The 15,811-nt window shown below is 39.6% G+C and overlaps 2 protein-coding genes across 2 annotated transcripts in view; both read right to left on the bottom strand.

Moving 5' to 3' along the window:
* LOC125896233 (low-density lipoprotein receptor-like) overlaps positions 1 to 10,315 on the bottom strand; it is a 37,910-nt gene extending 27,595 nt beyond the window's left edge. The window contains exons 1-4 of the mRNA XM_049588638.1: positions 10,210 to 10,315; positions 9,665 to 9,792; positions 8,125 to 8,259; positions 4,356 to 4,736 (exon numbers count right to left, since the gene is read on the bottom strand). Of these exons, the coding sequence (XP_049444595.1) occupies positions 4,356 to 4,736; positions 8,125 to 8,259; positions 9,665 to 9,749 (601 nt within the window). The 5' untranslated portion in view covers positions 9,750 to 9,792; positions 10,210 to 10,315. The remainder of the gene's footprint in view (positions 1 to 4,355; positions 4,737 to 8,124; positions 8,260 to 9,664; positions 9,793 to 10,209) is intronic.
* A 2,365-nt stretch (positions 10,316 to 12,680) lies between these two features.
* ndufa7 (NADH:ubiquinone oxidoreductase subunit A7) lies at positions 12,681 to 15,325 on the bottom strand. Its single transcript, XM_049587722.1, has 4 exons — positions 15,233 to 15,325; positions 14,940 to 14,989; positions 14,097 to 14,234; positions 12,681 to 12,898 (listed from the first exon to the last, which is right to left on the bottom strand). Exons 1-4 carry the CDS (start codon positions 15,281 to 15,283, stop codon positions 12,811 to 12,813), a joined length of 327 nt encoding a protein of 108 aa, XP_049443679.1. The 5' UTR covers positions 15,284 to 15,325; the 3' UTR covers positions 12,681 to 12,810.
* Between the last annotated feature and the right edge of the window lie 486 nt (positions 15,326 to 15,811).

Genomic DNA, 15,811 nt, shown 5'->3' with positions numbered 1-15,811 from the left:
GCTGAAGGGTCATAAACAATATGGTTATTTGTAAAATGTTAATATACTTTGATGAAATAACCCTTCCTGATGTAAAAGGGGATGTGAAAAAGTTAGTAAAGAATAAGTTTAAAAAAAAAAAGAAAGAAAGAACATTGCATTATAACAAGATGATCAATGTTTGTCAGTGGTTTTAATGTTTTGGCTGATCGGTGTATAGTTAATCTTCTTATGGTTGCTGGCCTGTTACAGATACCTGTGGCCCCTCTCACAACCTGCAACCAAAATGCGGTTCTTCTTTTGCTTCTTCGCTGTTTGTTTTTTTTATATTGCAGTTTAGGCTACAGTAGTTCAGAGAGTCGAAACAACTGGAATTCATATGTTTTATGTCTGAGTTCAAGATCTTGTTGCATTTCTTTCTCCTCCCTCTGTGTTCAGTTCAGTGAAGGATGTCTGTTCTCTGGAAGACCGATTAAATCTTTGTTAGGAGTGATGTGTTAACAAACCACCTACTTGGAGGGGTGGGGTCTGTTTTATGCTCGTGAAGCCGACCATGGTCTGCAATAACAACTGGATGAATTTCAGTGTTGATTTGGATTAGGGATATGAGAGGGAGATAGATTATATATATATATATATATATATATATATCTATATATATAGATATATATATATATATATATATATATATATTATATTATATTATATATATATATATATATATATATAAAATGCAGCCTTTCAAACCAGGAAAAGACAACACTCAAGATGTTAAGATATCCAAAATCTAAGATAGTATTGTTATTATATCGATACACTGCCCAGCCCTATTTAGCATATAACAGAATTACTGACTATAAAGTAATCTAGGCTAGAGTAACTTTTGTAGGAGGATGAGAAGTAAAAGATTTCTCTTTCTGACTGGCTCATTGATCATCAATCATTGCCAAGACCTCCATCCTAATACACAATATACTGCATAAGAAACTGAGCACTGGAATACAGTGTGAAACAAACCCAAATTGTCGTCGCAAATGCTGGCTACAGTTATCATCACCTTCATGATGAGTTTATTGATGACAACAAAGCGACTATCTGAGTCTGCAACCATATTTTTATTTTGGTATGGAACTTTTTTTTTTTATCTTTAACTTTTTTTATTTATCTTGGTATAGCAACACTTTTTTTAGAACTATATGATGCAGAGAATACGCGGTCTGTCCATTTAGTCCTGAGTTTCAGATGTTATGATGTTGTAGGATTTGTTTCTCGCAGGAGGCAAACAGGGTTGATTCGAATAAGATGATTAAGACCTTAAGGGCTGATGTACCAAATTTTACATTTTACATTTTTAACTGATAAATTTTTTGTTTCACAATTGTCAACTGTGCAGTCCTCGGGGATGGACCTCCTCTTCGAATTATTAACAATGAGTTTCTGCCAAACATTTGCTGCACTATGGCGTAATGGGGGATTCATAGGCCTGCATTTAAGGACAAATATGAAAGAAGTTCTTTTATTATTTTGGTCATTGGCCAGTGTATTGGATGAATTAACAATTTGACCTGAAAAAAAAAATGCAAATAAATACAAGTCATCCTGGCGGGATTGTGAATATGTAAGTTTTGTGCCAATCTATCCAGCAGTTGCTGATAAATTCCACTGTTGTGTGTCATGTTTTGGGCCAGTGGAAGGAGCCACAGACACAACCTACACAACAGCAGAGCTTAGATTAAAACATAAAATTGAGGCATCATGAGGGTAAAAGTAATGCTGTTTGCATTTATAAAAAAAAAAGTATCACAAAGAAAGATAAATGTGTTCATAAAATATACAAATAATATCCCGATACACTTTCTATCATTTGGATCAATCAAAAACATTTGTCTAAAACCTTTCATGATTAACCAAAAGCAAATCCATAGTTTGATGAAAGCTGATTGTTTATTAAATGATTTAAGGGTGGACACTTTTTACACACTGCCAGATTTTGCTTTGTCGTCAGGAATGAGTAATAAATTATGATAATCAGAACCAGCTGGTTCGATTAAAGGGACAGTACTCTGAACTGCACCACAGCGCCAAATCACTGAGCTACAGATTGATTCCAGATGTTGTACAGTTACTTGTTACAGTGAAACAAAGCTGCATTACATTTACACACTTAATGCTGCAACTGATTATGATTTTGATCACTGATTAATAATGATTATATAATTTTACTTTATTGATTCATGACTTTCTCAGAGTCCGAGGTGACGTCTTTAAATGTCTTGTTCTGTCGGATCAACAGTCCAAAGATGTAAAACAGAGAAAAACAGCAAATCATCACCTTAAAAAAGCTGCAACCAAAGAATTTCATTTTATTTTATTTATTATTTTCATTATTTTTGCTTGTGAAATGACTGAAAAGATGTTTTCTTTCTGTGACAATCCTAACTCAGACTCAGAAACTGATCAAACAAGTTGCCATCTTTGAATTATTTATTGATGGAATAAGAAACTCCTTGACCAGTTGAAACTTTCGGCTGTTTGAACTCAATTTTAAGGTCAAACTGTGTTTAGTTACATTTTACCCACCGACAGAAATTATATGACACTTCCATCAATGAAAACTTCATGAAGATTTAAGTATTGTTTTTGAGGGATTTCCTGGTGGCCACTGACAGACGACACAGATTAGTTAATGCTGTTACACACATGTAAACAGACAGAAGCCTGAGGATGTGTGTCACAAGATGCTGGCTGCCTTTCTGTACAGTCAGTGTGTGATATGGAGCAGTGCTATACTGCCCTCTGCTGGCTGCTTAGTGAAACATCAAGTACTACAGTGGTGGCCAAAATTATTAGAACACCTGACAGATCTGAAATGATTGATGTTGTCAAGCAGATGTGCACGCAGTGGGATGCTTTGCAGCTTTTTTATTTTTTTACTGACCAGTGGCTGGATGCCAGATTGAATGCAGCAGAAAACATATACAAATCTCTGAATAATGAATCTCTGCGTCTGTATCTTTTCTTGGACTGGGTTCTGCCTAAGTTCACAGACATTAGTGAGCATTTTCAAAGTGAGAGAGTTAAAATAACAACAGTAATAACAATATGTTAAACTTACAAGGACATCCTTTTATCTTTTATGGACAGAGGCGATGTTCTCCATTAAGACATCGCCCAGATTGAGCTGAGAGACGAGGCAAAAATCATACCACCGCAATGTACCTGGGTGTAGGTGTGATGCAGCTCCTCGGTAGGCACAAGCTGCAACCTGCTGTTGTCTGTCTCTCTCCTGCCATCACAACTGACGCACAATCACAATCACTATATCCATCTCTGTTCCCTCTGATGCAACCTGTGCCTCGCATTCTGGACATAGCCAACAGGGACACCGTTCAGGAAATAGATAACGAGTAGCGAAAGATGGCCTTAACAAACCTGCCTGACAGCTCCAAAGAGATGGATGTGGATGACTTCTGGCATAATGCCTTAACAATGGAAGACATGGGCGGGAAACAAGTGTTATTAAGCACTTAGCATCATTTGTGCTTGATGTGCTTGTTTTCCCACATTCAAACGCCTTGTGTGAGCACGTTTTCTCAAAAGTGAACTTGATCAAAACCAAACCACACACCCGAGAGCGCAGATGCAGAAGACCTGAAACACTAGTCTCAAAGAGAAGTTCTTAAACAGAGTGTCTCAGACAGAAGGCCAAAACACACCGGCAGCGAACGCAGCGTGTCAAAAAATGCGGCCCTATTATTTTCAATGTACAACCCCACACCGGCAGCGGCTACACGCACGTTAGCGCTCCTGGACGCGTTGCCCTGTGGCACTTCATGCCACTGTCCTATTTCCAGCCTTACCGCCGCAGAAAGAAATGCATTTTCCCCCCCACTCATTCTCTGCTTGTACATACCAGCTCCCGTAGCAGCTCTTCTCTGCTCCTGTGGCAGCTCAACTCCTCTCCTCTCAATGGATGCATAAAGAGAGCTCTGTTTCTGTTGCCGTCTTGCGTGTGACAAAGACTGGATGATGAGCGACTCGTAGTTGAAGTCGTGAAATCTTCCAAGCTAAACGACCTACAATCCCGTCATTATAAACGACAATGGCCAAAAAGACACTGCCTGGTGAGTCACAGCTCTGGAGCTTCAAGTTTAATAAGGAGCTCTGCACACATGATTTTAAGCTAACACAGAGGTGGAAGAGGTACAGATCTTTCGGTACAAGAAGTAATAACTTTGTGTAGTGTGTGTGCTAGGGGGCCACGGCGCCACACCGCAGCAGCGCTAGTGTGTTTTCAGCTAGAGAGTGAATACACGTGTTCCAGCACTGATTTCCTTTTGGGTTGTGATTTCAGGATATGAAGCCTTATTACTCACCACAGTTGTCCTCATCGCTGCCATCAGAGCAATCTGGGGAGTGGTCACACCTCCAGGTATGGCGGATGCACTGCCCGTCTCCGCACTGAAACTCAGATGCTGCACATGTGGGAGAAGTCTGCGGGTGTGGCTGAGACAAACCGCACAACTCCTGAGACTCGTCCCGTCCGTCTTTGCAGTCAGCTCTCCCGTCACACAGCTTGTTTCTGGGCAGGCAGGAGTCTGATGGGCCGCAGGAGAAGGAGCCGGCGGTGGTGCAGTTCAGGCAGGAAGCCTCGTCACTCTCGTCACCACAGTCGTCTACGCCATTGCAACGTAAATGTAGAGATATGCACCGTCTGCTGTGGCAGGCAAATTCATCTTTCTTGCACCACAGGTGACCTGTGAAGAGCCACACTTTATATCAGTAACTAAGTCTGTACAGAGTCTCAAAGCTTTCACTACAAATATCTGAAGTTGGTGAAATATCAGCTTTTTTTTTTAAGACCACTAACATGACCAGCCACATTAGGTTTCCCACATCTTAGTATCTGATTTCTGTTGATAATAAAGCTCTGCACGCAGTTTCAATACGACTCAAGAGAGCAACAAATGTCATGTGACGTCAGAGTAAACTCACTTGAAGGAATCATAAAAAGAATTGGAAGAGAAACGATTCAGGCAGGCTAATAAATTATATACAGTCAGGTCCATAATTATTTGGACAATGATACAGTTGTCATCATTTTGGCTCTGTACACCACCACAATGGGTTTTAAATGAAACAATGAATACCTGCTTAAAGTGCAGACGCTCAGCTTTCATTTAAGGCTTTTTTCAAAAATGTAGTATGAACCGTGTAGGAATTACAACCATTTCTTCACACAGTCCACCGACCTTAAGGGCTCATAAGTATTTGGACAAACTAACATAATCATCAATTAAACAGTCAGTTTTAATACTTGGTTGCAAATCCTTTACAGTCAATGACTACCTGAAGTGTTGGACACATAGACATCACCAGATGCTGGGTTTCTTCCTTGGTGATACTCTGCCAGCCCTTTACTGCAGCCGTCTGCACTTCCTGCTTGTGTTTTGGGTGTTTTGCCCTCAGTTTTGGCTTCAGCAAGAGAAACGCATGCTCAATTGGATTCACATCAGATGATATGACTTGGCCATTGCAGAACATTCCACTTCTTTGCCTTAAAAATGTCTTTGGTTGCTTTTGCAGTATGCTTCAGGTCATTGTCCAACTGCACTGTGAAGCATCGTCCAATGAGTTTTGAAGCATTTGGCTGAATCTGAGCAGATAATGTAGCCCCAAACACTTCAGCTTTCATCAGTTCAGTTGTCCAATGGATCCATCATATTAGCTCATATTAAGCAACCCTGCTACTCATCACATCCATCCAGAGGCCTGTACTAAGGAGCCAGAATATCTTTTCGTTATCTGGCTTCATTAACTCCAACATTGGACGTCTGGATAACTGAATCACAAAGCTGGTCAGCAGCTTGCTAAGATTTTCCCATCCAGCCCTGGTTATGTGAAAGAGGCAGGGTTCTTAATGACGAGCAACAGCATCAGAACCATGAATGAAGGCAGAGGCTTAAAATACCTGTAAGTATTATCATATATCACTCTGGGAAACAGTTAAAATGCAACTAAAATCTCCATTTTATCCAAGTCGGATTTTTTTTTCTCCAGTTATCTGACAGGTCAGGAGTAGTTTGTAGTACTGAAAACCCAGGTTAGCCCTGAAGTCACCTCATTAACCCCAAATCCTGCCTCATAATACAGGCTTCCCGGGCCGTATTCACAAACTGAGAATCTCTCAGAGAGCTCCTAGCTCAGCCTAAATTTCTTCAGTAAGGAGTCTTAGCTCAGGAGTGATTTAGCATAGTTCTCAGAACGACTCTGAGCAAGGAAAGGACAGAAACATTTATCTTACTGAGGAGGTGTGGTTGACCCTGTTGCTAGTTATGACACACTCTTAGATGTGATTGGTTGTCACAGACACACCCTTTTGTGAGCCTGCAAAGTGTGGACACCCAGTGGAAATGAAATGAACTGCTGACTGTGAAAGTGTTGTCACTGTTAGTGTGATAACTGCTGATGGAAGGCTCAGACTCAAGTCATCACTGCTGCACTGTTGCATTTTTCCAGTTTTCCAAATATCTTGGTGTTGTGATCATTTTATTTCTGGTGTTATAGTGTTAGATGGGAAGTGTGTGTGTACCCTAATGACATCAATCACATGTATTATCCCTGCATAATCTAATCTGTAGCAATTAATTTACTAACTGTCATCCAGCGTTATTTCTCTGCAATCTTCACCTCTGCTTAGGAAACCCTTAAGCCTGTTAAAAGTCCTCCTCCCTGCTCCTAACAGTTTTTCACCTTAGGAGCTCTTTTAAGGTCTAAGATGTTCTGTGAGTCTATCTTTACAAAGACCCAGTCTTAACCTTAAGGTTAAGATAATATAGAAATTCAATATTGTCATGAAGCAACATTGCCAAATTTGCCTGAGACACCCAGACTTACAGGACTTTATAACTTCAAGTTTAACTTTAACTTTAATTCTAAACTGACTGAAACTGCATTGGTATGTGTTGGGCTGCTCTACGACTGACAACAGATCACTTCCTAATGCACTGATCCGTTTTCTTTTGAAGAACTGTGCTGCACGTCTGAGCCAAACAAAGTAAACCTTGTTGACTTTCTTCATTTTCATGGCCAGCATTCAAACCAGCAACTTTCAGGTCTAAGTCCACGTCTGTGACCTCTAAGGAACACTGCCAATATTCATACCCGCTAACATTCCTCACATCAACAGTGTTTTTGTTAAATGACTGCAATCACATTAAATCCTTTTACAGCACTTTCTCCAGCTGAGCAAACGTTATGCAGAGCAACAAATCCCTCCAGAATTCAATATCAACGTCTCTCATGACTTTAACCAGATTATAAAATAAAAATCTGCATCGGTATTTTCCCACAGAGTGAAAGAAAATGAGATGAAGGTCGGTTAGAATCAGGTCAAACTGCATTACACAACACTGTAAGTTGGATAGGACACACACTGTCCAACACAAGTGACTGTCCGAGCCTTGTAGACTCGGACACCATTTGTGATGATGATGCCACTGAGAGCAAAACTGGTGAACTTCCTGATAATGGCCTCTGATCTGCAGACAGTGTAGACTCAGCACTGAGTGTATAAAATGTAGGTTAAGCACTTTATTATTGTGAAAAACAATCAACCCATCCATCTATCCACCCATTCCTCTCTCCCTCTCTTACAACTAAAAAGTTAAGTGCTGCAGAGCTACTTAGAAAATCCCTTTAGGTAATGGACCAGTTGGTTGTTTGCACTGAGAAAACTGAAGGAGTAGCCTAAACATTCACTCTGAAGAAAGAAACCATCATGATAAATTTCAGTTTAGCTTCAGGACTTCACATGTGCTTATGCAATTTAGGCCCTTCAGTTACCTGGAGGAAAATGTTGCACCTGCCCTAGGGGAGGTAGGGGGGCCCATTGTGATCTAACATACCCATGATCTGAATGCCTTTTCAGGTCTTACGAAACCTCTTGAATCGTTGTTGAACTGGCTTTATAAACGACCTTTCCTTTCCTTGTCTCAGATTCCTAGATTACTATCTAAACTATCAGAGACATATCAGTTTTATTTTGGATTGGTTCATGCTGCCAGAAAAAGAGCGTGTGAAAATATACTTGTGTGCATGTGCGTGCAGTTTGAGATGGGATCGTGTTGTCGACATCGTGCTCACCACAGCGGTGTTCATCTGATCCGTCCTCACAGTCTCTGTGTCCATTACACACACTCAGTGTCGGGATGCACGAGCCATCGCTGCACCTGAACTCCAGCTGCTCGCGGCAGGCGGGCAGAGAGTGAGCTGCAGCACCTGAAACACATCAGACAGTTTACTGTTAGCTCATGTACTGATGATATAGATATACAATGATAAATAACAACATGGTACAGGTTTAAATTTTAAGGTATGTTATCATAATTCTGGGGTCTGAGAAAAATATCTTTGATTCTATTTCATATTCAAGGTTCTGCCTGCAATATTTTATGTTTTTGTAAATGTGTTTTTTTTTATCTTTCAGTGTTTTAAACTTTGTGTACATTAACAAGGATAAGAATTTAAAAAAGAAAGAAAAAAAACAATGAATCAAACAACCAATTTACCAATCAAATAGATATAAAAAATACAAAATACAATACAAAGAGTAGCATACAGTATACACATACATAATTATACTGTATGTGTGCATGTACACTTCAAACTTGTGCACTCAGTCACACACATACTCACAAACACCTGCAAAAAAATAAAATAAAATAAAAAAAATTAAGGAAAATAAAGTTAAAAAAAATACATAAAAATAAATACTTAAATACAAAGAGAGTTTAAAAAAAAATACATAAAAATAAATTGATAAATACAAAAAGAGTTACAAAAAAAAGTGCTACCCTTGATGACTGTCTCTATTAATTAACCTTTCCACATATGAGTTTCAGATTTCCCTTCATTTATAAGCTAAGTACTCCATTGGATATATTTGCTGAACATATATGTATATTTTGTTGTCATAAAAATAGAATATGCCAAACAGAAAGATTTTTTTTGTATTCACCGGAGAGTTTTCATATAATAAAACATGGTAATGTGTCATGTAGTGACATAAAGCCTATAAAAGTGAGACTATTTTTAATTCATTTATGGACGGAATAAACATTTTCTCTGCACTTTGGAGCTCTTAACTTAAATTAAATCCACCAAAGCTGCATAAAATCTGTCATTCCCATCACATCTAAGTGTCTGTCTCACTGGGCTGATGAAGCTGCACCAACATTATTGCATATATAATCTAGATATGTATTATATTTATATAATAAACCCATTTCCACAAATATGTTTTTAATTTAAACATTTGTAAACACGTAACGATCTGGTAGTGTAAACTAGGGGTCATAAGCACCCGGCATGCCTCCATTTTCTTAACCTGTCCTGCTTTACTGACAAATTCCGCACGTGCATTGATCCTAATGTATCTGAAATAGGCTTTAAACTGGTTTCCGGTTACCTTATATTTGTTCAGCAACACTAAAACACTCCAGGTCAAACACCGAGCTGATTGTAGTTTGCATAGTAAACAGACTTCATTCAAACTGACAGCAGGTCGCTGGACTGTGAGCTGTCACAGATGTGTCTCGGTGCGTCCTCACATTCAGACATTAAACGCCTCACACCAGCAGCTCTCTACTGTCACACACATGCATACATATTTCCAACATCTCACCCCAAATATGACACCAGGTCAGCGGCGCGAGCAGAAGAAATAAACTTCCAAGGTGTCCCATGCTCGATGTCCTCCACGGCTGCATCGCTGCCCGCGACGCGGAAATATGACGCAAGAGTCGGTTCAGTCTGTGAAAGATGTGTGACGTTAATGGTGCATACGAAATTATATTACTGTCACGATACAGTCTAAATTAATAATCAAATATCTCCTCTGCTGTTCATTTGTCCTTTATTTTATTCAGTTATTTATTTATTTGACGTACAATATTTCGCAGCTGTTCAAAATGGCTTGACTAGTATTCTTTAGTGTGATATCATATGTTTGTCATTTAAATAAAGCATTTCCTAAACTTCTTGTACGTTTTTATTGCTCAAAAATAAAAACCAAAACACTGCTCAATATGTCAGAATGGCCATAAAACACAAATCAAAATATTCTCGCTTTAAAAATCTTTTTCTAGCAGCTGTCTGGTACTAAATATTACCCATTACATTATATAAATTCATGAATATAAAACTAATTTGTCCTTAAAAAATACTGACCTTTTAGAGTGAAGTGCTCTGTCATCCAATAGCTTACCGGTGTGTTTGAAGCGTGCACACCTGCACAGGTGTTTCTGATGTTGTTTGCTGATTGGACCTCTTCTCAGGTTGATGTAACTACAGTTTGTTTACGTCACTGCTCCCATAGGCTACTCTGAACAGGTCTTCCCACTTTTAACCCTTTGAAACCTGAGCAAACTGGCCATGAGCAATGAAATAAGTGACCCCAAAAATTTGCAAAAAAAAAACAAAAAACCTGCAATATTCTTTACATATAAAAATAATAATATTTTCCCCTTTAAAAAATATTCTTTTCATTTCTTGCCAATTTGCTCATTGCCTTTTCTCCGATGTCTTTGAAAGAACTCACACCCCTTTGGTCAAAGATTTAAATACTTGTGAAAGGCGTCTGAAAGCAAGAAGAAAAGTGATGTCACAGTCTGTGCATGCCCACACCCTGCTGATAAAATAAATTAGCTAAAGTTACTTGAATAATTTGGGCAGGTGGTAAGAGAAAGTGCCACTGCATTTTAGCAGAGTATAAAACTAAAAGTATAATTGTAAACCCAGCTTCTAAAATCTTACTGACAAATATTTACATTTTAAAAATCTTCTCTTTTTTTGCTTCTCAAAATACAAAGTTTTGTCCAAGTACCCTTTTTGTCTCTTTGATTACATGCAGGGCCACCCATATGGGGGTTAAAAGGGGAAGCTTTTTGGGGCCCAGCCACTGGGGAGGGAGGCTCGTCTTAAATATAAGCATTAATATATGACATTTATTTTGGACCAAGATATTACCATTACCATTACTTGTTAAAACAAAAAACTAAACTAAAATAAAAAAAAAAAAATCAACAGTTTTCTTGTAAATTTAGTAAAATGTAGCCTGTTTCATAACATAAAAGCCCCCTCTCCTGGAAATAATATGAGTCTTTTTCTTTGTTTTTTGTAAGCAACTGCAACAGAGGCGAGCACTGGACCATTTCTGTGGGTGTGCCTGGTTACCTGGGACATAATCAAGGCTCAGACTGACAGAAGCAGAGCTGCAACCAACACAACAAGCATGTCCTTTGAAGGGATAGTTCGGATTTTTTGAAGTGGTATTGTGTGAGGTACTAATCCATGGTCGGTGTATTGCCTACAGTGGATGTTACTTGGCAAACACCCATGTTGAGGAAGCAGGCAGGACTACTGACACAGAAGCTGAGCAATAAAGTGTATTTTAGACACCCATGAAAACTCCCAGCTAAAACATTATCAGTTTCAGTGTTTGCAACATTTTCACTGCTTTACTGTTCTGTCAGACAGCAATTTCTGACTGGGAACAGAAGACGTTATATTGCTATGATTAAAGCCAGACTCCACTAAGAAAAACAGTGATTTAATGATGCTGAACACAGGAGCTGCTGGTCTGCTACTGCCTCCACCAGTTATTTTTTATTTTGTGTTATTGTGTGACATTGCCGTTTAAAAGAGTTAATTCAGGGGCACCATCTAGCTCACCTGGTAGCGCAAGCACCCAATGTACAAAAGCTGTGTCCTTGCCACAGAGGCCGTGGTTTCAGTTCCAATCCACAGCCCCTTGCTGCATGTCATCCCCACTCTCTCTCCCCCCATTTCACACTAAATCTGTCATATCAAATGAGGGCAAAAAAGCCCCCCAAAATATCTTAAAAGGGTTCACTCAGATTCACCAAAGCCACACAATAACACAAACAAACTAACAGATCGAGGCAGCGGTAGACCAGCAGCTGTGTTTAGTGAGCTAAAATTACTGTTTTTCTCAATGGAGTCTGGTGACTTTGATGAGAGCATAGCTGAACTGAAGCTGTTAACTGCTTTCCCGTTGGATCAGGCTGTCTGACAGAAAGGTAAAGCGGAGGAAATACTCTCAATACAGCGTACACCTAAACTGTTGTAGATTTTTTTAGGTGGCTAAAATACATAAGCTGATGACCACTATCCACAGCTGTACATTGCTTAGCTTCCATTTTGGCACTCCTGCCATTTGTCCAAACTGGGGGCATGCTGACTGATATCTATTGTAAGTCATATACTGACTATGGTTAAGTACCTTATGCACCCTAATGGATGCTTTGGTAGGTTTCATAATGACAACTGAAAAATGGTGCATGAGACATCCTGAATGTTCAGTTCATGTAATAGGAGTTTACCACTAGTGTCTACATTGTGAGTCATCATAAGTTTTGGACTTTGTGAGACTGGACTGTCTCATTTGGTGAGAAGGCGCAGGTTGAGTCAGACCTTTAGGTTCTCGACTTTATGGGTCTGAGCCCCACAGAGGATCCTGCTGCTGCACTGGCACACATCTACTTAGCCCCCCTCCTGTTGGGCTCACCTTTCACCCACTGTTTCACAACTCTCTCTCACACAGAAGTCTACTCACACAGTTGACACTCATGATTCAAAATCCATTTCACATTAAGGTTCATAATATGACCACACAAATCTTAAATAGAACACATTTATTCACATTTTCTATTGTACAGGATACAACCAACATGTGCAGAGGTCAGACCTCTGCAGCAGGTCTGGATGGAGAAATTAGGTTGTTGATGCTGAAGAGGTTAACGCTGCTGCTCAGAGGTACGGCTGGTCTGTGGAGAGTGGTGGCCCGTTGTATACAGGGCCCGGGGTCACTGGAGGCTTTTGGACTTCAGAAACTTGGCTAAAAGAGATCAGAAGAGTCAAGAAAATATCACAAGTATGTAAACAATCACCATAAAACAGAATGTTTAAGTTTTCAGGAGGTAGATGTAATCAAGGTGTTTAATTTCACACAGCAAGAGGTTACTGCTCACGTTACAAGATGTCACATCAACACATCTAAGCATTGGGGCATGGTTGAAAGGTGTCATCAAACAGCTGGATTACTGTGTGTGTTGCAAAAATGTGCAGAAATTTCTGATACATATCCACAGTTGGGTTAGTGTTTCATGTCTAGAATACCTTTTAAAAGTCTATAATAAGTGTGCTCCACATATTACTGCAGTTACACTAAACTCCAACTGTGAACATAACACCATTTACATAATCGGATTATGACTGTTTACATGGTTCCCATTTCACTCACATTACTGTTCATTATGTTGGCTTATTAAAAGGTCAGAAAAATATTGTTCTGTTATCAGTCTGCTGTTGTTGGATTTCCCAGTAAAGTTCCATCAAAGGTCACTGACCATGGCTTTTACCAGAAGTAACAAAAGGAAGTGAGTAAGTTACTGGCAGTCAGAAGTTGGTGTAAATCTACATTTGTTTTCCAATAGCTGATGAATTTTACACAAGTAACTGGTTAGCTAGGTGAGGAGCTGCAGGTGCATATTGCAGCATTAGATAAAATACATTTCCTTCACCTATTAGTAGGGGGCGGCTGAGGTTCAGAGGTAGAGTGGGTCATCCGCTTATTAAAACATTGGGGGTTCAATCCACAGCTCCTCCAGTCCACATGCCGAAGCATCCTTGAGCAAGATACTGTATGGGTGTGGGTGAGTGCATGTGAATGTTGGCTGAGCAGCAGGTGGCACCATGCATGGTAGCCTTGACCACCAGTGTGTGACTGTGTGTGTGAATGGGTTAAAGCGCTTTGAGAGGTCAGAAGACTAGAACAGTGTTATACAAGTGCAGTCCATTTACCATTCAGTACTTGGTTCACTCTGTCACCATAAAACCTCTATGATCATAGCATAAATGGAAGTCAGGTCACAGTTGTTTAAAAGTGGGAGGGTAATCTGTTCTGTTTTTTTGTTTTTTTTTTACCTTAATCCAGGTATGCTCAATAGGACAGTTATAATAATCAGAGTAATGTAATTATTTAATTACAATCTGAATTTTACAATCTACAAAAATGCAAAGATCGAGTGATTTACCTGCCAGCGGTAAGAGCCTTCTGAGAAGACATGATGACTGTGGCTGGTACTGACTCTCTGCGTCCATCTCTGGTGTAGTAGTAGTTGTCGGCATACTTATGGCTCGGGCCTACCGCCAGTTTGGGTGGTGGCTGTGTCCTATAGAAAAAGCATTGATGGACTATTGTGCAAAGTTTAAGCAGCAATTATACTTTCTCTCAGGCCAAATAGATTCTGTCCCTTTGTTGGGACTGTCATGTTATACATTTATCACAGCCCCTTGCATTTGTTACATTAGTGGGTGGATGTAATTTCAGGTAGTAGTGACATGATGGAGTAGGATCCTGCATGGTCAGTTTGAGTTATGATTTTAAGGGCTGAATGCAAAAACACTTCACAATGGTTTAAGCTTTACATGGTCTGATGCCAGGTGCTGCCTGAAAGGTAAAATTTCAAGGCACATAAATGCCATAACTTGTCTACTATTATTACATGGATGACATACAAACCAGGTGTCAAACCAACTGCTGATAGCACAGTTAAGCATTTATCTGAGAGTGCCTGACAAATGGCAGTACAGTGCCCTTGTTTCAAATAAAACCCCCTGATCGGCTGCCATCGTTCACCTGAGTCTCAGTCTAACTGTACTGAATCTTTAAGTGATGCAGAATCAAACTAGGACGTCGAAGTAGGTGTGCATGTTACTGCTCTGACAGCCTTTATCAACACGTCACTGTTATCTGGGTTTTATGTGCTACCAGAGACTGTCTTTAGTTCAGTGTGTAACAGCACCACAGGGAGGCTACGTTAACCTTGCTGGTTTCATACACATGGTAACGTAAACACTTCTGCACGAAGTCTCACCTTTTTGCAATCTCCTCATATCTCAGCTGCAGCTTGGCTTGCAGGTCGCGCTGTAAAGGAAACATTATTACTGATAGTTGCTGAAAAACATAACGAAACAAACTAGCTTCCTTCATAATGTTATCATCCACCTAGCTTGACAGGCTAGCTCTTAGAAGCTAACTGGAATTGGCAACTTCCGCCCGTTCCGCTTGTATGAAATTTTAAGAGGAATAACTCGGTGACAAATTAGTGTGTCTTTAACAATCCGTCCTGTCCTGGATATAAAGTTTGTCCGTGGTTGTGTTTCTTACCCCCGATAAAAAATTTCGGAGCCTCTGAATGATTTTGGTAGCAGTCGCCATCTTTGCTGTTGTGAAGGGCACGAGACTTCTTCTGAAATGTGACCAAACGCGTCTCAGCACGTGACTGACATCTGGCGGTCTAAAGGAGAACTGCAGCATTACACCCTGGTGCACAATAGATTCTCATACAGCAGCTTCAAAACTGTTTTATTTTCCAGGAATATTTGCTGACTTTGCTTTTGCTGCTTTAAAGAACATCCCAGTTTTGAAAATTCTTATTCTATTTATAATCAAATGTCATTATGTGTTAGTGTGGCCAGTATTTAACAAACTAGTAAAAGGATATTACTACTGGCAAAATGCAGTATTCATAAGTTTTCTATTACTGAAATTTTAACATTACTGTGTTGTAAGGTCCCTGTAAAATATATTATATATTAGCAACCCTACTATATTTATTTATTTTACAGTCACATAATTGCACAGAAAGTAAACACACTAGGTGGCTCACGTGTTCACACTTCTTACAGCGTGCACAGTACCTGATTATTGTCCCACAGAGTGATGTAATAGCACTGTGTGTGACTC

This window comes from Epinephelus fuscoguttatus, linkage group LG10 (genome assembly GCF_011397635.1).
Source record: "Epinephelus fuscoguttatus linkage group LG10, E.fuscoguttatus.final_Chr_v1".
In the NCBI taxonomy this organism is placed as follows: Eukaryota; Metazoa; Chordata; class Actinopteri; order Perciformes; family Serranidae; genus Epinephelus; species Epinephelus fuscoguttatus.
Note: the sequence above shows the minus strand (reverse complement) of the source record. Positions and strands in the feature narration are given on the sequence as shown.